We start from the raw sequence: 22,024 nt of genomic DNA on the forward strand, positions 1-22,024 counted from the left end.
TTAGCTTAGCGAACTATTTACTTAAGCTCTACGTCGAGTTTATCTTCTTTAATAATTTCGGCGTATTCGACTTACCGGATCTTAGGAGGCTTAGAAGGATACTTCCTATAATTTAGGTTTTTATTAAATATAGCGTTACGAACGTACTTATAACTATTTATATATAAGAACTAAACCTTTTAGATATTACTTACTTAGTAACCTACTAAGTAGCCGATTTCTACTTAGCGATTTATCTTATCCGATTAAAGAATTCCTTATATCTTTATATATATACGATAACTATAAACTCTAAGGTTCGAAAGGTTAATAGGAATAAAGATACCTATCCCTTATTAGTAAAACTCTTATTATAGAATAATCTACTTTCCTAAATTAAGCTTTATAAGCGATCTATTTAGTATATAAATAATAGCTTAAATAGCTTCTAGCTAAAGATTCTTAGGAAGTTAAGAATCCTTAAGAAGTACTTTTACTCTAGCGATAATCACCCCTTTAGATCGCTCTACGAAGCTATTCTACTCTGGGGTTCTAACGACTACTTATTAGATTATAATCCCGTTTTTATATAGAAAGCTAATAACCTTATAGCTAATTAAAACCTCGTTATTAGAGTAAAAAATACGAACTAATAGGTTAAACTAGGTTCGTATTTATAAAACGAATTATATAATTGCTTACTAGTAGCCGCTCTTTCTCTTATAAATAATCGCCTAGTAATAGCGAATCCTATCTATATAGAAATACGAAATCTATTTATTATCGTTATAAGCTTCCTAGAGTATTATAAGATTAAAGTATATATAGCTAAGTAGACTAAAGGAAGTACCTTAAACTCGGCGTAAGATCTATATCGGCTTATTACTTAACTAATAAGTCTTATATAGTTCCGGTTCGTACTCTTTAGGAGTAGAAGGTAAGATTTATACTCCTTTTACTATCTATATAAGTCGTTCGATACACTTACTAAATATATAACTAAGTCGTCGGTACTATTTTAATACTATTACTTTTAAAATAAATAGTTATATAGATCGCTTAGTATTAAATAAAGTAGTTATAAATACTACTAGAAATATAAAATCTACTTATAGAAGTATAAAGAAATTACCTATCTCTTTAAGTTTAGAGAAAATTCTTCTAGTTATCTTATTAACGATAATAAGCTTATTAAAGTCGGCTTTAAATCCCTTCTTCTTTATAAAAGCTACTAAAATAAAGTTATAGTAAAAGCTAAGTAAGTACTCTACTTCTAATAAAGTAAGAGTAATAGGCTTACCAGAACGGCCTATCGTCCGAAGTTAGATTTTACTAATTCTATAAAGCTTAGTTATTATATCACCGACCTTAAGAAAACCGTCGACCTCTCTAAATTCGATAAAAAGGCTTTTATTATTAGTAATATACTTACTAGTTACTAAATTAACTAGCTATCGGTCTTTAATTATATATTAAGGTACGTTTTCCGTTAGAAATATAGTATTAACCGGTAGGAGAGTAGTATAAGATACCGGAGAGTATACTTATTTCTTAACTTACTCGACCTCTTACTAGGCTAGTATAGCTAGAAAATAACTATCCTTATCCTTATCTATTACTATAAAGTAAGATTAAATAGATAGTTTTTCTTTAGTAAGTTTTACTTATAACTCCTTTACTCTTTCCTTCGCTTTACCTTTTAGCTTCTCTCTATTCGTATTAATCTTCTTATTTACTTCTAGATCTAGTTTCTAGTTACTAGGCCTTACTACCTTAACTAGATATAGGTATATAGCGTATCGATATTTCTCTCTATATATATATAATAGTTCCTATATCGTTTTACTTAACTAGGTCGTTTTACTAGCTAAAGAAGTATCTAACTTAGCTTCTTACTTACTATTTAGTATTATAAAAGCTCTTTATAGCGCTTTACTTTTAGGTTTCTTCTTATTAAAAAGTACTCGCTCGGAGCGGTAAGCGTTAACTACGCCTACGAAGGTTACTAGTTACTCTACTTCGAATACCCTTATATACTATTAGTAATAGAACTATAGTTCGAGAGGTATAAGTACTTAGAGAAAGTTATAAATAGTATTTTCTTCTAACTTAGTAAAGTTAACTTCTACTAATTTATACTCTATATAGAGATTCTCTACTTTTAGTAACTATATATTGATTCCTATATCTTTAACTAGTATAAAAAGTAGTTCGTTCTACTATCTCCGAATAAGTTATATACGTATTTTATCGGTATATAAGAAGCGTACTTGTAATACTTAGAGGAGCTTTCTAGTATCCCTTTCTTTAACTATAAGGCTTTATAGTTCTATAGCGAGAGTATTTCTAATCCTCTTAGAGATCTTATTAAGTAATAGTCTAATTGTCCTATACTCTACTATATTATCGTCGTAGTCCTTACGATTATATCTAAAGTCCGTTTAAGTATCTCTCGTTAAGCGACTACTTATTACGTCCTTAGCGTACTTTATATCTTACTTATTCGGGCGATTTAGCCTTACTAGAGGGTTAACTTTCTTATCCTTAGGTATTATAGGATCTATATATCTCTATATATCGAGGCTTTATACAATTATTTCTACTTATATAATCTAGATTCGCTATTAGAGCGAATTCTTAAGGATAATTCGTACTCGCGGTATAGCTGCTACCCTATAATCGGTAGTATTTATTAGAGCGAAGTTATCGTAAAGTAATATCTCGGCGTTAAATCGGTTTGTTCTTATTAGTTCGGAGGGAAGAGTAGAAGACTAGAGGTCGCTTATTAATACTTTATAGTGCTAATTAATATACTTACTATATAATACTTTTAGACTTATCTTCTAGCTTAGGGGTATTAGAGGCTTGACTTATTTAAGCGATAATATAGTACTCTAATGATATTTTTTAAAAAGACGTACTAGCTAACCGGGCTTATAACTATCGAATAATAAAGGACCAAAAATGACTTGATACCATGAACTTACTCTACCGAGCAAGTGGTAAAATGAGTGTATATTTCTAAAGAGCAATGTCCTTAACTATATAACCCCTGAATTGCTTACTAAGATATAGCAAGTAATTTGGGAAGTGATCTATAGGGGGATCCTGTATAAGAAGTGAAGTCATATAAATGACGGGACGGAGGAAGGGTAATTCCGGCTGACATATTATCTTATCGTGACTCGAAACTTAATTCGAGACGGTCTTTAATATATTACGTACTAGCTAACTAGTTATAGTTAGGTTAGATAGGTTTAAGGTATACTTACCTTAATACTCCTCGAATAGTCTAACGTTAATAATCGGATCGTAACTAAGCTATTACCGCGTAGGGCCTTACTATAGCCTAAGTCCTATTAAGCGGTTAAGGAACGGATGCTAGGTAGAGCGCCGAGTAGACCTATACCGGGGTATTAGTCTACTCGTAAGTATTATCAAGTTATAATTAAGTAAATAGTTATAGTAATCTAAAAGATAAATATAAGTAATAATATATGATTAAAGACGAAGAACTAAACTAGATATATAAATAAGTATCCTTATATATCCCTAAGTTCTTCCTATATAGAATAGTAGATAGTAGAATAGTAGAACCGTTCTACTATCCTACTATCGACCGTTCTACTACCTATATGATTACGTGATGTTAAGCAGTGGTTGTCTAGTACGTAGAGCAACCTATATATCGGAAATCCTCTGCGGGGTGGGTCCGCTTAGGGCGGATCATACTCTTGCTTAGTGAGTTTGTACGTGATCTGCTGATAGGTATCCTGGTTGGCTCTCGATGGCCCATTGGTGTGCCTGGTGGGTCACCACTGATTGGTGACGGATAGGTCCGTAACAAATATCTTCTTATATATCTCTTTAGTAGAAGACAGCGACTATATTTTATTAACTAAGATTATTTAACTCTATAGTTCCTAGGAATTATACTTAGTAGCGTAGTATAAAGCCACTTAAATAATAACCTCTACTACTACTAGACGGTATTCTACGCTTTAGGAGATAATTAACTATACGCTTAAATAGGAAGTCTTTTTTAGGTAGAAATCTAACTAAAGGCTAACTAGTAGGTTATAGAGAAGGGGTTAGGAACGCTAATAGCTCTAGACTAAAAGGGAGATAAGGATAGTATTTAATAATTATTAGTAATAGTACTCTATATAAATATATTTAGGTTATACGGTATATTTGTCTATATATAATTTATTACGCTATCCTCTTATCGAAGTTAAACCCTAGATTAAGGTATAAGTATAATAATTTATTTATATAAAGAGATCTAGCTATTTATAGTAACTTATCTCCCTACTACCTAGCGGAGTATCTGTCTAATAGGTAGCTACTCCTATAAATCTATATAATTTACGTGACCTAAGATCTAGCCTACTTAGATATCTTCCTTATAGCTACGTAAGATACTAGACTATAGATATCTTAGATAGGTCGTCCTTAACGTTAATCTTATAAAACTATAGATCTAATAAGATTTTTATAGGCGAAGGTCTCTTATTAGCTTCCTCTTTATCGAGATCCGGGCCTACCTAATCGAAGTACTCTTCTATAGACGTCTACTCTACTATAAGCGGTTCCTCCCCGGGAGCGACTCCTCTAAGCTAATAATTAAAGAGCTTCCTCTTAGGCGTAAAGTAGAGCGATAAGGTTATCTAATACCTAAATAACTTATCGGGGAGGGTACCTAGCTAGATAATAAGGGAGAGAAGATAATCGTTATCTTCTATCTCGGAATATAATATATAAAAGAGTAGCTATCCGGTAATAAGCTTAAAAATAAGGCAACCGAAGCTCTAGATATTAACGGTATTATTAATAGCTCCGGTAAGAATTAACTCGGGAGCTCGAAGACCGAGTAGAGTAATAGGCTTTATTAGTAGGTCGGTAAAGAAAAAAGCTATCTAGGGAATTAAGGTATAAGTATTAATATTCGTTAAGATAAAGGAATAGAGGGACTAACTACCGCCTATATCGGATAATTTGACCTTAAACCCTTTAGCGTAGTAAGTAAAGGGTACTAGTAGCTACGTAACGTAAAGATATTAAGGCGCCTATTTATCTTATTTACTATCTAGCCTCTATACCGGAGGCGAGATCGACTAGGCTTATATATCTTCCTCTTATAGGAGCAATTCCTTAGGGGTCGAGTCGATATCGATAAGAGGGAAGAGTATATTTCCCGGCTAAAAGTCTCTATAGGTAATACTATTTTTATATAGAAATATAAGAGCCTATAAGGATTACTTAAGGATACTCTTTACTATCTAAAGCGGATAGCGGATCTTTATTCCTCGTCTATAAGGTTTAAACTATAGTAGCTCCTCGACTATTATATTAATACTCGGGCCTATAGGCTTAAGTACTAGGTACTTATAGAGGCTATTAGGTCCGCGGTATTCGAATTTATCTAGTAGTCGTATAATATATTAGGACCCTTCTTCTAGTATATATTTGATAATATAACGTAATATTCGTAGCTTAGTTATCGATTCTAATATTTTCGATATAAGTATCTTTAGGGCGATATATCGACTATTACTAAACGAAATAAGTAACGATAATATATAGTATCGATAGTAGAAATATAAAAGATAGACTTACTTTAGATTATAGGCGAGCTAAACCGTTAAATAGGAGCCTTCGCTAAGCTTCCGGATAACCTTATACTAGTAGTTAAAGACGTCGCCGAGAATAACTAGATAATAACTACCTAGCCGATAATCCTCTACCTACTTATAAAGTAATATAATAGTTTTAAATCTCCGTTTATTATCTATTAAAGCTCTTAATTAAAGAGTAGGAGGAGACGAGATACTTATAACCGCGATAGAGATATATTATTTAAAAGTTACCGAGGGGAATATTTTATAAGGGATTAAGGATTATAATACGGAAGTCTAAAGCTTAGAGAGAAACTAGATAGACGTTCTTAAAAAGTATAGGATAAGGCTTCTAGGGTATATTTATAGTCCTATAATATAGGTAAGTCTTAGAGTTCGTTTCGGAGTACGCGTTATAGCGCGTATTATTTTTATTTATCGTAGTACGATATAACTAAGAGCCTTAAGCTATTATTATTAGTCTAAATACGGCCCGGGTTAAGCCGCTAAATAGCGAATTTATAAGCTAAGTAACCGATAACGATAGAATATAAAAAACCTAATTCTATATAGTATAGCTAGAGGGTTATAATATACGCCCTACCCTTAGAATAAGCTTAGGTAATTTCGAAAATATATTTAATAAAGTAAGTATATTTATTAAGTAGATAGTTAGATCGTAGCTAACTATATTAAGTTTTAATAAGGGCTATAATTTTAGCGCTTATATACCCCGATTATAATTATAAAGTCGGTATAGAAAATTTAGATAGATAACGAGATAGCTATTATATAGCTAGGCTCTAATATACGTAAGGAATATAAATTAATATAAGTTTATAGTCCCTAACCGTATTATTTAAATACGATCTACCTATACTAATAGCCGTTTTTCCTCTAAGCTTATTTTCTATATTAGATTCTTAAAGATAGCGTAATTCTTAGTTTATTATAAATACTAATAATATTACTTTCGATCTATCGAATATATATTCGAATAATCCTAGCGAGAAAACGAGTATTATTAACTTAGTTATTAGCTAAGTACCTACCGGGGCTACGAGTACTATTATCGTATAAATTTCTCGCTTCTCTTATCTTAGCCTATAGCTACTAACGAGAGTTTTTAGGAACGGCTAGTATACTAGTAGAAGCGATAGACGCTAGTACTATACCGTCGATTACTATAACGCCGCTAGTAACCGGCTTAGTAGAGAGTATATTATCTAATTTTACTAGGATAGGAGAGAGTCTATAGTACCTATAGTTTTAAATATTTTAGGGATATTATCTTAGTAAATAATCGATATTTAGACCGGCCTAGTAGGACTAGGATTTAGATACGTATATATAGAGAGCTATAATCTCCCTTTTTTTTAGCTTATAGCAATATTGATAATTTAGAGTAATATTAATATAATAATAATTATATTACTTCTCGGAAGTACCGGATTTATATATATATTAGTAATAAATAAGAATTATAGTATAAGATAAAAGAAACTATATATATAAAAAAGTAGGTTACCTATCGGGATAACTAGGATATAGGAGAATAAAAGAAGGAGACCGCTAGATTTTAGGACCTTCTTTTTATTTAATATATTTATACGATAATTCTATTAGTTCTTATAAGAAATTACGGTACTATATTAATAACTCTTTATAGTTACTAGTAAATATAATTAGGGAAAAGCTAAATTTAGATTAGTATATCTCTACTTAGGTTCTAGGAATCAAACTATAAGAGTACGGAGTTAAAACTAATTTTAAAATTTAACTATACTCTTCCTACTATTTATATTTCCCTATATAAAATAACGTCTAAGGTAGCCTCTAACCGTATCTTTACGAGATACCGTAATTATCTTAGTAGGTCTTTAGTTTAGAAGAAATATATAAGTATTAGAGTACTAATAGGCCGAGACGCCTAGATAATAAGCGATATATATACTAGTAGGTACGTCGGGATTTAAAGCCCTACTATAAAGTTAGGAACGTTAATATTAGCTAGGGGTACCTCTTAGTATAATATCCTTAACCGTATTCGTCTCTATAGTAGGTTCTTATTCGACCCTAACTAGGAATAGCGAGATACTCTCTTAATATAATAGTAGCTTATAGACGGGTTCTTAGCTAGGTAGCTATACTATCCTAGTAAGGATTAATTTTATTAGCTTATTAGCTTACTATAGGAGCGGGTCTCTATAGTAGCTTTTATTAGATATTAGTATAGTAGCGCTCTAGGGACGCTAGATAGTAATCTAATAGTAAGCTAGTCTAGAGGGTTACTATAAAGGCTATATTTCTTATTAAGTTTAAATAGATACCCTAAAGAACCTAAACCGTAGATAACTATAGAGTAAGGGACCCCCCTCTTCTATATAATACTATAAAAATTTGTTTCTCTACTTTCCTACTTTTAGGTAAAAAATCTTCTCGCCTAAGCTATATAACCCTATAGTCTCTTAGTATTAAAGTAAATTATTCGATCCCGTTATAAAAATACGGCTCGAGTATTATAGGTAAGCCTTTTATATTACTACTATAATTTCTTATCTCTAATAATTATAAAGGATCTTATAATCTAGTATTATTTATATTATTATTAAGAAAGAGAAAAAGTAGTTCTCGATCTATAAAGCTTTAGAGGGCTCTTTCCCGGATAGCGCGCTTTAGCTATCTATAATTAAGGATATTAACGAAGTTATCTTTACTTATTACTATAAGTTCGTATACTCCGGCGATTATTCTATTCTATCTCTTACTTTAAATCTTTTAGGAAGTAATACTAGGCGACTTTATACCGAAGAAGTATCTTCTTAGTAAAAATTAGGATAATAGGATCCTCGAAATCTAATCTATAATATCTTCTATCTAATAATACTTCCTTATATCTATAGGTACCTACTAGAAAAGCTTAACTAGGCTTTATAAGCGGAAGCCGCTAAAAACTCGGCTACTAATTATCGATATAGCTATACGAATATATTTATATACTACGCTAAAATTAACCGTTTTACTTATAATATAGACTAGACCTTACTACGTATTTTATTAATATACCGGCTAATTTAATCTCTCGAATACTTCGAACTATCTAAAGACCGGACTAGGGAAATTATAGGGCTTTTACAATTTTATTTTAAGAATAGGGGGCAAATAGAGGATTTATAAACCGTACTACGAGACTATATCGTATAGAATATAGAAGTTATAATATAAGATACCGATTTCTTAAAGCTATTAGAAAGAGTTCCGTCTTTATAAAAGGCTATTTTTCGTTTAATATAGAATTAAAGGCTAGATAAAGAGTAATAAAAGCTAATACCTTAAATAATACGTTAAAATAAATTTCCTTACTAACCTATAAATTATACTATAACCCTTTATAAGAGGAAAGGGTAGGGGTTTAGATCGAGGAGATAACGGCTATATCGCTATTTAGCCGATTTACCGCTAAAGAAGTAGGACTTGTAATAACGTCCTAGACGTTAGCCCCTAACGTATCTTATTAGATATAGTCCGTCCCGAAACTAGTACTACTACTTCTTCTATGCTTATACTATTTTTCGAGCTCGTTTAGGTAAGTATACTAGTCTATATTAGGAAAAGCCTTAGAGTATTAATCTTCTTATATCCTTTAAAAATATAATACTATATATATATTATACTAAGATTAGGATATAATACCCTTATTTAATTACTATATAGGCGATCCTTAGTAACCTTTTCTATACGTAATTTATATATCCGTACTACCCTATTACTCCTAGGAACGGCCTAATATACTATTAGTAAGGATTGATTTTATTAGCTTATTAGCTTACTATAGGAGCGGGTCTCTATAATAGCTTTTATTAGGCGATAATATAATAGCGCTATAGATATAAGACTATAACTAAAAGTAGAGCTAGGGCCTAGCTAATTACTATAAAGAGCTATAAGAATCCTCTTTTAGAAAAAGAATATCGAAGAAAACCTTTACTCTCTATTATCCTACTATTAAATTAAAAAATACTACTACCTTTAATAGATACCTTTCTATCTCTAAATACTCTCTATATAATACGGCTTATATATTATAATTAAGTTTGCCCTTATTTAGATAAAGATTATTCTAATTCCTAATAATTATATAGAGTCCTATAATCTAATCTCGTTTATTTTTTTATTAGTAAAAACTAAAAGCAATTCTTAATTTACTAGGTATTAGAAAATTCTTTTCTAAGAAAGACCCTTAAGCTAGTAATAATTAAGAGTATTAATAAAGAAGTCTTTAGTCGTTACTATAAGTTTATATACTCTAGGGATTACTCTACCCTATATCCCGTTCTATAATCTTCTAGGAATAGTACTCTATAGCTAGAAAATAGGAAAACGTAATACTAGAAAAAGGCGAGTAGATAGGATTCTTCTAGCCTAAATTAAAATCTCTTTTACCTAAAAGGGCTTTTACTTAATTATAATATCCTACTAGTAGAATTTAGCTATATATTACGATTAGGATCTAAGAAGGACTTAAGTAATAACCCTTTTATAAGTTATATAGTAGTATTTCTAAGTTACGCTAAAATTTATTATTTTAGAATTAGAATAAGGTAGCTTTCTCTTATTCTCCTATCTTTCTATTAGTTACTACGATTATTTAAGAATTTTACTCTAATTAAAGAACGAACGGGAGATATTATTTAGCTATTAGTATTTATTTTTAAAGATAATAAGTATATAAAGAATTTAGAAGTTATACTATAAGACTATATAGTCTAGAATATAGAGATTTTAATATAGAATACCGACTTTAAAAGATTCCTAGGGCGAAACTTATCGTTAGAATAGACCGTCTTTCGTTTAATATAGAAATAAAGGTAAGCTTATAAATTAAATATACTATAATCTCTATACTATCTTCCGTATATATAGAGGTTAGATTAAAATTAATAACTAATATACGTTAATATAGTTAGTTATAGTTAGCTAATAGTTTTAGTATATTAGCCTAAAAGGCGTAGCCCCCCTAAAGAACCTTATAGTTAAACTATCCCTTTTTACGCGAAGGAGTAAATTAAATAAGTTAGTTTAATAGCTTACTATAAGCCCTTTTAAAGAGCTTAAATCTTAAGTAAGCCTAAATAAAAGATCCCTTTAAAATTTTATCTTCGGAATATTTAACCTTTAAGAAAATTATAGGGCGTAAATTTTAAGAGGTAATATAATTTAAAAGATTATAAAATCTATAGCCCGAAATTTTCGAGCCCTAAGAATATTCTATTATCCTAAATATTATATACCGATAATTTTCGACTCTAGCGGTATTAACCGGATATAAGAAATTAGCGTAATAATTATAAGGTATAAAAGCGTAATATAGATAAGATATATAAGGTATATAAGTATACCCGTCTTCTATAATATAGATATATCTATTCCCTTATTATAATATTTAAATCTTTAAGTTTAACTATCTTATATTATCTAGCTACCTTACGAAATTATAAGAAAACTAGAATATTCTATTAATTTCGAACTAACTATAAGATATAGAGTAATAATCTTAATCTATTAGACGACGTTAATATCGATAAGAAAGTTAAAAATAACCTAAGGGTCTACGACTAATATAGTCTTAATCTTTATCCTCTAATTATATATTATAGACTTTATAGTATTTATAAACTATAATCGTTCTTAAGCTAATAAGAGAGGATTTTAAGTAAAATTACTAAGTAAGCGTCGACTTTAAATTTAGTCTTAAGTAGAAAATATATATATATCTATCCTATAAATAGAAAGTATTTAATAAACCCCGAAAATTCTTTTCTATATATAGGGTATAGATCTCGATTAAGCCGTTCTTTATATACCTTATAAATTAAATACCTATATACCTATATATACTAACGATCCGGCTACTTATAGTAAATATTATAGTTTAGAATACGTATTCGAGAAAGCTCCTTTTAATACTAGTCTTTCTATAGGAGAAGTTTACTCTAAAGTTCCTCTTAATACTACTCTTCCTATAGGAGAAGCTTACCCTAAAGTTCCTAGACTTACTTTTATAGCTTTTTAACTTTTTAATCGAGACTTTTAACTTCTTTATTAAGTATCTTATATAGCTTCTTAAAATAGGTATCCTAGTTTATTATTAGCTTAGGAAATTAGAGCGTCTTAGAAAAGCTATACTAGAGTATTACGTTATTTTCCTTTAGCCCTTTTATATTTATATAATAGTTCTATTTTACTACTTATAGTATCGGTTAGTTCGATTAGGATCCTAAAAGATATATATAGAGATCTTTTTTAGACTTATAAATCGGTTAGCCGCTAGCTTAGGGGTAGTTTATTATCTTTAATAATAATCGTACTTAACGGACTAGTTATTATAGCTTAAAAAAAAGAGAGATATATCTAGATATTAGGTAGACTAGATAGGAGGAAAGTAGAAGTCTAATTAAGCTAGAGTTAGGGTATAAAGCTTATTATATACCTAAGAGCTAATAGTTCGAGTAGGCTACTATTAAGAGACGATTAGATACTACTTTATATAATTTATCGTATATATATATATAACCCGATTAGATTATATAAAACTAAGATAGTATATATAAAGTATTAAGTACTATAAAGTACTTTATTATCCTAACTATAATAAAGAGCTATTACTAATTCGGAAACTATCCTATACTCGTTCTCCTCGCTCGGGGGATTCGTATAGAACCTCTCTAGTCTATATTCTCGCTAGATATAGTAAATACGATTCTATTCTAAATTAGAAGTAAATAGATACCGAGTTAATAGCTTCGTTAATTTATAGCTAGCCTATTCTTATTTTTAAAGGCCCTATATCGAATTCGGGTATCGCTAGCGACTCTTATAGGGCTTAGAACTAAGGCTTTATAGCTAGCTTTATAGTACTCGATATCTATCCTAGAACTATACGAGTAAGCGGCCGAGAGTAAATCTACGACGCTAAAGGCTATATAATATAACCTTAGGTAGGGGCCTAAGATAGGGCGGATAAAGCGGAGTATATAGTATTAAGAAGACTTCGTAATAAGGGGGGTTAGCGTAATAATAGATACTTAATAGAAAGGCCTTACTAGTAGAAAGTAAGCGATCTAGATAGAATTATAGATATCTTTACCTCTTTTATTTTTACCGGAGATACTACTCGATCCGACTCCCTAGCCGTTCTAACTAGCGTAGGCTCTAATACTATCTAGTCGCTTAGGGGTAGAAACACTAGGGTAATCTAGCTATCTACTATATCGTATAACTATATATTAATACTTTATTTTCTAGTACGTCGGGCTAAAAGCAAATATATAGTAGTCGGTAGGGGCTAGAGTAAAAGAAAGGGGGCGGCGATAAGTGAAATATAGAGAGGCAGAAAAATAGAAAAGTGAGAGAAAGGGAGGAAGAGTAAGTAAAGACGGGTCTTTTATGTCGGCGGGCATTGAAGGTAGGGTTACGTGACGGTATATTAGGGGCGCTAAACCCAAAAAGGAAAAACTAACCCGATATAGTAATTCATAGGACCGCCGTTTACATCTAGAATATAGGGACCTGTGAAATCGACGCCGAAAATGACAACCTCTGGCGCCAGAAACGGCCGCCTTTCCACCCGTAACTTTGGACAGCGAGCCGTTGCTTGACCGCCTGCTCCATTTTACTGGCCCCTATTCTGTACCCAACCAGCACCGTTAGTTATTATCCTCTTGTCCAGCTGTTGACGCTCGACTTCAATGATTGTTCCCCCTATTTCCACTGGCGACCAAACGGCGCCGAAAATGGCTCCCCTCTGCATCCTAATTTAGGGCCCCCTCCTTCTCGGCCAGCCTAATCGAGCGCCTATAAGATACCTTATCCGCCCTCTCTTCCGGGGTCTTTTGATACCCTTTATCCCCATCCCGCTGCCTTGATCGCCCTTAATATACTTGTTCTAAGGTCATTTATCAAAGAATTTAAACCTTTGCCTCCGTATCCGTGTTCACTTTATAGCGCCTATATTGCTCCTAGACCTTTGCCAACTCCTATGGGAGTCGTAGTCTATTGGTAGGTGGCTAGAAATACGCGATTTCAAATGGGGTGACCCGATCGGCTAGGAACTACGTTAGTTAAGTTAACTAACTTAACGTATTTCATATGCGAGCTGGACACACAAGCGAGCTGGACACAAATGCGATAAATTACAACATAGTATCACAACAATCATAGGTTATAGGGACTTATCCTTATAAAAGAATACTTTTTAGGTGGCATCTAGTCTCTAGGAAGAGTTTAATGAATTTCTATCCCTTAATAATTGAGAGATATATATATTTCTAGCTCCTGGCAACGTAATTTTCGATACCGCAGCTTTGTAGATTTTAGATCTCTTCGAAATTAATATACAGTGTTCAAAATCCTTATCAATGGTTATCGGCAGGCAATAAAATAAAATAAAACCGTGGTTGTTGAGATATCAGTGTAGAATATATCGCATTTACTATGGTGTTTTGGGGTGTCCAGCTCGCTTGTGTGTCCAGCTCGCATGTGAAATACGTTAGTTAAATTGCCAGCTAGGGGCATTATAACAATTCAGACTGGTTGATTTCCAATTGGTCCACGGGTGCGTAGTAAGATTTACTAAGCAGTATTTCCTCCCGAGGTCAGTCGCCACCCACCGCCGTTCCGGACAAACAATCTTCTTAAACAGTCCTAATCAATTGCGTGTCCCTTCCAGAAGGCCGAGCCTTCGCTATCTCGTTCCTTGTCCAGCATTAAGCTTGAGAGACCCAACACGTAGCGGTTGAAAGCAAGGCCACTCTACAGTTATTGTCGGTGCACATAATCACCTGGATTCAGTCGCAGTCAGCTTCATGACCCTATATACAGTAAGAGAGCAGCAACAGGAGGGAAAGCAAACAAAGCCGAGGAAACAAAAATAGTAAGACAGGCAATAGAGCTCCTTGAACTTATACTCCCTTTTAGATCCGCCTCGGACCACGGCCGTTGCTCGTCCCTTCTTAACTTCAGTAAAAGATTTACCTCTCCCGAAGGCTGGTGTATAACCCGTTCCATTGCTTGCACTCAATTCTCACTGCGATACCGTGAGCTGTGAGGCAGAACGTCCCGTCCGCCGGGAGGGCATATGTCATATCCCTCTCTAGTTCCACCACGTCCACCATTAGAGACCCAGTAGGAAATTTTATGATCTGCTCGACGTCCGTTCTTTCAATAGAGAGCGAAAGACCCCTTGTTATGGATTCGGAAGTCGAACTTCCTTCCATCTCGAGGTGGATATGTAGAGGGCCAGCCAGGAAGAACGGCGATGGCGCCGTCGGAGTTATGATGCCAGTCAACCGGTCGCTGGGCGCTAGAACACAGCCACTGAATACTTTAGAATCCCCAGGCGGATTTGCAGTTGAGACCGCTGTTTCCACGGTTCTGGAGCCTGGAGAGACACCAGAAAGCGACACCGCTCCCGTAGTGATTTCGACCGGATCTTGTACAGCGCTCATTGTCGACGCCGAGACCAACATAGGAAGTAAGGTACTTTCATTCGGGTAGGGGTGAGCACCCATTTGACCTTTGTCTCGAGCTCTGATAGTCTGTCGAGCGTGGTCCACTAGGATTTCATTGAATCGGTGCTCCAGCGTCGTGAAAGACAAAAGCTTTGGCAGACGCCAACCAGGGTACAATCTTCCATGTGTGCGTGATGTGTGCATCTTGTCATGATTTTGGATGAATGCATGGCACAAGAAACAAGCATCCTTGCTGGAAGCGATGGCACGCGGGAACAGCGGAGGCGATTGAATTTCGCAGTAGGCGATTAGCTGGATCTCCGCATGGATCTTGGCTTCTTGGAGAATTCTATTCGTTTGCTCAGAGAACTGGTAATTCGGATTCTTGGTCTTGCCATTTTTCATGAATCGGGAGATCTGGGAGATATTATACTGTTTACCATTGATCTTCCCCAAACGAGACAGCACGGCTGGAAGACTCGGCGAGTACGTCGGGTGATGGGGTCGATCGAAAGCCTCTTGGGGAAGGGTTGCTAGTTGAATCTCAATGTTCCGGACAAGAGGAAACTTCTTAGCAATGCGATGAAGCACCTGAGCGGCTTCTTTATATCTGGATACTTTTCGAATGATGTTGAGCAGAGTAGCTGTGAAGGCTGCCTCCTTGATCACCTTTGTGGGACCAGAGGGAATCAGATGGAGGAGTTGCTGCAAGCCATGTATGTTGTTTAATCGATACATCTTTTCCACAATGTAATTGAGACGATGCGAAACACGATGATTGGACCATGCGTTGACGGACTGGATCACGCTTTTGGATTCTGCTCTGAATATCGACAGGCTTTCTTCTAGGTTGAACTGAATTAGCTTCTGGGGAAGTATTTGCCGAGTGCCTTCTGTTGCTTTTTGCAGAATGTCTTTGATGGACGCTTTGGAGTCTTCCCATTTTTTGCCAGTGAGCCGCAATCTAGAAGCGATTCGAGAAGAGCACATTTGCACAATCATCTCTAGAAGTTGTTTCGTGATCTCCGTGGAGCTGCCTCGTTCTGGCTAAATTCGAATCAGACGCTACAACAAATGGCAGAGACTAACGAACCATATAGTGATTTTTTGAGTACTTGAAAAATGTTCTCAAATCCAGTTTTCAAACTTTGAAGTAAGCCATCCCCATCTGAATATGTTTTTTTATTGATCGCCAGCAGAGACTTCATTGCTGCACCATTGGGGTCCTGCTCGACACACATGGCAGGGATATAATCCGATCCATCTTTAGTTTTGGCAAGAAAGGAGAGGACCTCCACAAGTTCCTTTTCTTTAGAGAAGGAAAGTATGTACTGCTTTTCAGAGCCTCGAAAACGTTCGGTGGGCTTTTGTTGCGGTGGCTCAGGAACTTCATGCAGCAAGTAATTGAGAGCAATATTCTCCGCACAAACCACTGCAGCAATATGCGGTTCACAGCTCATTGTGCGAGTCCCAAAGTGATATGAGAGACCAAAAGAAAGGCACTCTTGAGACTAGATGAGATCTTAATATACTTTAGTAGGATGGATATGCGGACCTCCACTGTCGTTCGGCGCAGGCGCCTTACCTGTTTGTAGTGTAAGCAGCAGGGGTCTCTGCCCGCCTTATGCAGAGCCCAATGGGAACGAATCCCTGCTGATTATGAGCGGTCCGATTGGCAAGGTACTTCCGTATCACCCTCCCTTTTTGTCTTGGCGGTACGTCTAGATTTTCCTGTAGCGTAGGTGTAAAACGGCTCTTGAAAAAGAATTTCCTTGGCGCTTAAGAGGCGATAGTTCAGGGGCTACATCAGAATTGTATAATGGCAAATGGCGATCAGATATAGTATGCACTCTAGATCAGATTCGTGTATGAGGGTAGCTTGTTCAGCTGCCTTATGGTGAGGCTACGGACGACGTACATGTGACTCGCCTCGCCTGGGATGCTCGACGCTGATTTGACTAGATCTGAAAAGCCCGTGGGCGCTTAGGCGCTGATGAGATTTGCACTGCTTTGTATGGCCGCTACAACCACTCCCTCTTGTCCTAACTGACGACCCTCAAACATCATACCTACCTCTTCTTGTCACAACACCGACTCTACCACAAAAGCCGACCGAAAATCTGCGTTTGCTTTCACTATGTCCGAAAGGCCGCGTCGACGTGTATTACTGCATGATTATACGGTCGCGTGGATATGTGCATTGCCGATAGAGTTGGCGGCTGCGAAATGTTTGCTCGATCACCTTCACAATTCGCTTCCTAAACCTGAGACTGACCACAATATCTACACGCTTGGGAGTCTGAGTGGACATAATATAGTGGTCGTCTGCTTACCGTCCGGTGTTTATGGGACAACTTCTGCTACATCCGTGGTGACTCAACTGAAGCAAACCTTCCCTTCCGTAAAGTTCGGGTTGATGGTCGGAGTGGGAGGGGAGTACCTACCAAGAATGTTGATATTCGTCTAGGAGATGTGGTCGTTAGCACACCTATGGGAACATCTGGTGGCGTGGTCCAGTACGACTATGGGAAAGCGTCTCAGCAGGGCCGCTTCCAGCGCACGGGATCACTCAATAAGCCACATGTGTCTCTGCTGGCCGCTCTCTCCCAGATACGTTGCGACCATATGCTGCAGAAGTTGCCGCTTGGCAAGATAATGTCTGGTGTTTTGCGGCGTCACCAGAAGCAATTTTCCCCTCCAGGCGAAGACTGGCTGTTTCTCTCGGCATACGAACACCGAGGAGGCAGTGGAGACTGCTCGTTATGTGACAAAAACCAGCTTGTCTCGCGTGAATCACGCATGAATGGCGAACCACAAATTCATTATGGTCTGATTGCGTCTGGCAATCAAGTTATAAAGGATGCTGTGATGCGAGACTCTATTGCAGAAGATATTCCTGTACTCTGTTTCGAGATGGAAGCAGCCGGACTCATGGATCAGCTTCAATGTCTGGTCATACGAGGAATCTGCGACTACTGCGACTCCCATAAGCACAAAGGGTGGCAGGGCTATGCAGCTCTTACTGCAGCTGCGTATGCGAAGGCACTATTATCATTTCTTCCACAAGTGAAAGACATGAAGAAGTCAGATCAAGGTATGTGATCATCACCTTGCAGTATCCCCATCAACTGATCATCTTATAGAAGCCGATTTTGGGGAGGTGGAAAAAACTTGTCTCGCAAATCTGTTCATCACCGATCCTAATGAAGATATGAACTCAATAAAACGGACAAAAGGGGATCGTACTCCAGGAACTTGCAGCTGGTTTTTAGAGTCAGACAAACTCAAGTCTTGGTTTCAGCGAGACAAGGGCAATGATGAGCTGGAGCGAAACATTTTGTGGCTGTATGGTAACCCCGGAATTGGCAAGTCGACGATGGCCGTGACACTTGTGGAGGAAATACCGCATAGTTATTATTTTGCCGACGGGAATAATGTCCTAGCTTGCTTTTTTTGCGAAGCTGACTCGGAACGCCGGAGAGAGGCAACGTCGATACTGAGAGGTCTTATATATCAGATCATTACTCAGCACCCCCCAGTCTTGAAACGGGTCTTGTCAAAATATCACGTTCGAGGAGACGCACTTTTCGCCTCATTTGATTCCTTGTGGGCGTTGCTTATGGATATTGGACAAGCAACTACTAGCCCTGAGATATACTGCATCATCGATGCATTGGACGAATGCGACCGCAAGTCACAGCAAACCTTGTCTCATCAAATTTCCCAGTCGTTCAGCAAAGCAGGCACGACCCGCTTAGACACACCCAGGTTGCACTTTTTAATTATCAGCCGTCCGAATCACGAGCTCAAGAGTTACCTATCGTCCTTCACCTATGTTGATCTAGGCTCATTTGAAGAGGTAAAGAAGGATCTTCAATCTATGATCAAGGATACAGTGAAGGACCTCGCGAGAAGGAACGACTACACTGATCCCGTTGCCCAGAAAGTACGCCAAATTCTTGAAGAGAAGGCCGAGGGTACCTTCCTCTGGGTCGGGATAGCTCATAATGAATTGATATCGGTGCAGTCGAGGAAAGTAGTCCAGAAGCTACAGGATCTTCCAGGAGGGTTATACAAATTGTATCGGAAGCTGCTGCTCGATGCAGCAACATGCGGCCCAGACGATTACCCGCTGATTAAAAAGATTTTGGAGACTGTTGCATTCGCATTGCGACCACTCACAATAGGGGAAGTAGCTGAAGCATGTCGCCTACATCTTGACACAGATTCTAGTAGTCGCCTCCAATTCACGCGAGAGATCATCGACTTGTGCCATTTGTTGGTTGTTGTTGACAATGACCATGTGCGAATGTTGCACAGATCGGTGCAAGAATTCTTAATGATGGAGATGCAAGAGATCAATTCTTCTGCAGCAAACTATACACTGACGTATCGCTGCATCGAAGTCATTCTTCAACATTGCCGGCCAAAAATAAATACATCAACTTTGAAGCCTAGCCATGGATTCCTTGGTTATTCAGTGCTGCACTGGCCAGAGCATGCAAGGTTAGCTCAAACAGACTTCGACATTCCGAAGGAGCACGAGGCATTTTTTCAAGGCCGATTAGCGACGTGGAAATGGTGGCTCAGAGAGTTACAACCACCTGGAACAATTCTCAGGGGCTGATTTGGACACGGGCATCTCTGCCATTCATGTTGCCGCTCGTTGGGGAATTATTCCGTTAATCTCGTCCTTCCCTCAGCATGGACTGGAAGTCAAAGATGCACAGGGACAAACACCTTTGCTCATTGCTGCCCAATACTCCCAGTTTGAAGCCGTAAAACTTCTAGTTGAGTCTGGAGCATGCGTGAGAGCGGTAAATAACGACCACCAAAACGTCCTCCATACTATTTGCAAGAATGGTCATGGAAGTGGCTGCAAAATTGTCAATTTCCTGCTTGACGCTGGAGTCCCTCCATATGACTGTGATAAGTACAACATGACACCATTCCTTTACGCAGTTGGAAACCTCGATGAAGAACTTGCACAAGTCTTTCTTCAGAGGAGTCTCGATCTGACAGTCAAAATTCGAAGACTATCATGGCCTGGACGCACAACTGTGAGCATGTTCACACACAGGAGGTTCAAGGACGAGAGAGAAAGTGCTGGCGTGAGTCTAGAATCCGGCCTCACAGCGCTACATTTCTCTTCCTTGAACGCATGCACAAAGATGACCGCCTTTTTACTCCAACACGGGGCCGATCCAAATGCTCAATCTGATATTGGCGATACTCCACTCCATCTTGCGATCAGGAGCCGCATCCTGGGCCGTGAATACGACGACGTATGGAAGAGCGGTGATTACACCATCGAGGCCTTAAGAGACTTGATCACGGACTACGAAAATGAGGAAGCTTCTGATATCTATCGAGCCATCGATCAAGCTAGAACACACATTGTTGACACGCTCCTCGCGAGCGAAACCATTGACGTCAACATCGCTAATGCTAATGGGGATTGCCCTCAGCACTTGATAGACTTTAGCAAGCATTATTCGCTGTCGATTCTATGCAACCTCATAGAGAAAGGAGCAGTTAGCTCACGATTGAACGGGTGTCATCAGACATGTCTCCACCTTGCCAGCAAGCAAGGGAACGTGGAGGTGGTCCAAAAACTTGTGGATGAAGGCCACGATATCTTGTTGGAAGACCGCGACGGATTGAGCCCGTTCCACTACGCATTGCGCGATAGTCGCTTAAATGTCCTGCATTGTCTGACAACAGCATGTGACGGCGCGCTTTCGAAGCTCTGGTACTCGATAGATCATCACGGCAGAAATCCATTACACCATCATGTCTCGTCCATCTTCTCCAACTTCAACATGGTTGACTTCCTGATACGGATTGGCTGCGACGTCAATCAGTATGATGCGAAGGGAATCTCATCCCTTGGCCTGTACGTGGGATCATTTCACCTAAGAGTTCAGAGAGACATATTCTTTCTACTGATGAATAACGGTGCTGATCTACGGTGGGTTAATGGATGTGGAGAAAATTTGGCCCACCTCCTCATGCACCATAAGGGAGCAGACACTGAGATTCTCGAGCATCTATTTAATGATGGCCCAGATCCAGCAGCTCAAGATTATAACGGGAGGACCTTCATGCACCACGGGGCCATTCATGGTGCGTTTACCAAGGAGCTTGTAGAGTTCCTTCAACGGAAAGACTTCTTGGATATGCATTCCAAAGATTCACTTGGCGAGACACCCCTTAACTATGCGAAAGAAAAGGCGCGTAGAGAAGACTTGGAAGACGTCCTCTTTGATATAAAGTGGGACGATTCCTTCGACGCTCTGTACAGGGGCTTTACATCTGCCCCAAGGGCGCCATGCTCAAGTAAGGGCAGCATTGGATGATGACAATCGTGCCATTTCGGAACTACTTCGATGTTAGCCCTCAATGCGCTCGTCATTTAAGCGTACCGGGAGCTTTGTCAAAATACTCGGGGATCTCGAAGAGACCAATTCCATCACTATCTAGTGGATCGTCCTAGAATTCACCTAGGTCGTTGGAAGGTCCCTAAGGCAGAGCAGTTCTCGTCCAAACGAAGACGTTTTCGGGAGCTCAGGGCATCGTCCGGCTCCGTCAGATCCGCCTTATAAGTAGGATCGCCCCACTCGTCCGAGCTAGTGGTCGTCGCGGTTATATCATCCTGGTCACAGACGCTTCCCAGCTTTCAATTCCGTCGAGTCGAAAGCGCGTCATTTTTGGATCGAGAGAGCAGGAAGGACGGAAGGAGGAAGAACGAAGAATATGGGGGAAAAGGCCGCTGGTAAGCGAGGAGAGATAGGCTTGCGAGGGAGATGGTAGGAAGGGTGGATGAGCGAAGAAATTAAAGGAATGAGGCTACGGTACTTGGCGCCAAGATGATATTAGGGCGCTGGGCCAGGGACGGCAAAACTAACCGGATGTAGT

The 22,024-nt window shown here is 37.5% G+C and overlaps 2 protein-coding genes across 2 annotated transcripts; one reads left to right on the forward strand and one right to left on the reverse strand.

Moving 5' to 3' along the window:
- Positions 1–14,626: 14,626 nt before the first annotated feature.
- On the reverse strand, positions 14,627–16,108 carry N7537_010165 (nucleic acid/nucleotide deaminase domain-containing protein; the record flags this gene model as incomplete). The annotated part of the gene is made up of 1 exon (XM_056901219.1): positions 14,627–16,108. One exon carries the CDS (start codon positions 16,106–16,108, stop codon positions 14,627–14,629), a length of 1,482 nt encoding a protein of 493 aa, XP_056749887.1.
- A 3,458-nt stretch (positions 16,109–19,566) lies between these two features.
- Positions 19,567–21,465, forward strand: N7537_010166 (ankyrin repeat domain-containing protein; the record flags this gene model as incomplete). Its single annotated transcript, XM_056901220.1, has 2 exons — positions 19,567–19,612; positions 19,727–21,465. 2 exons carry the CDS (start codon positions 19,567–19,569, stop codon positions 21,463–21,465), a joined length of 1,785 nt encoding a protein of 594 aa, XP_056749888.1.
- Between the last annotated feature and the right edge of the window lie 559 nt (positions 21,466–22,024).

This window comes from Penicillium hordei, assembly GCF_028827395.1.
Source record: "Penicillium hordei strain IBT 12815 chromosome Unknown utg000005l_segment0_segment0, whole genome shotgun sequence".
Classification (NCBI taxonomy): domain Eukaryota; kingdom Fungi; phylum Ascomycota; class Eurotiomycetes; order Eurotiales; family Aspergillaceae; genus Penicillium; species Penicillium hordei.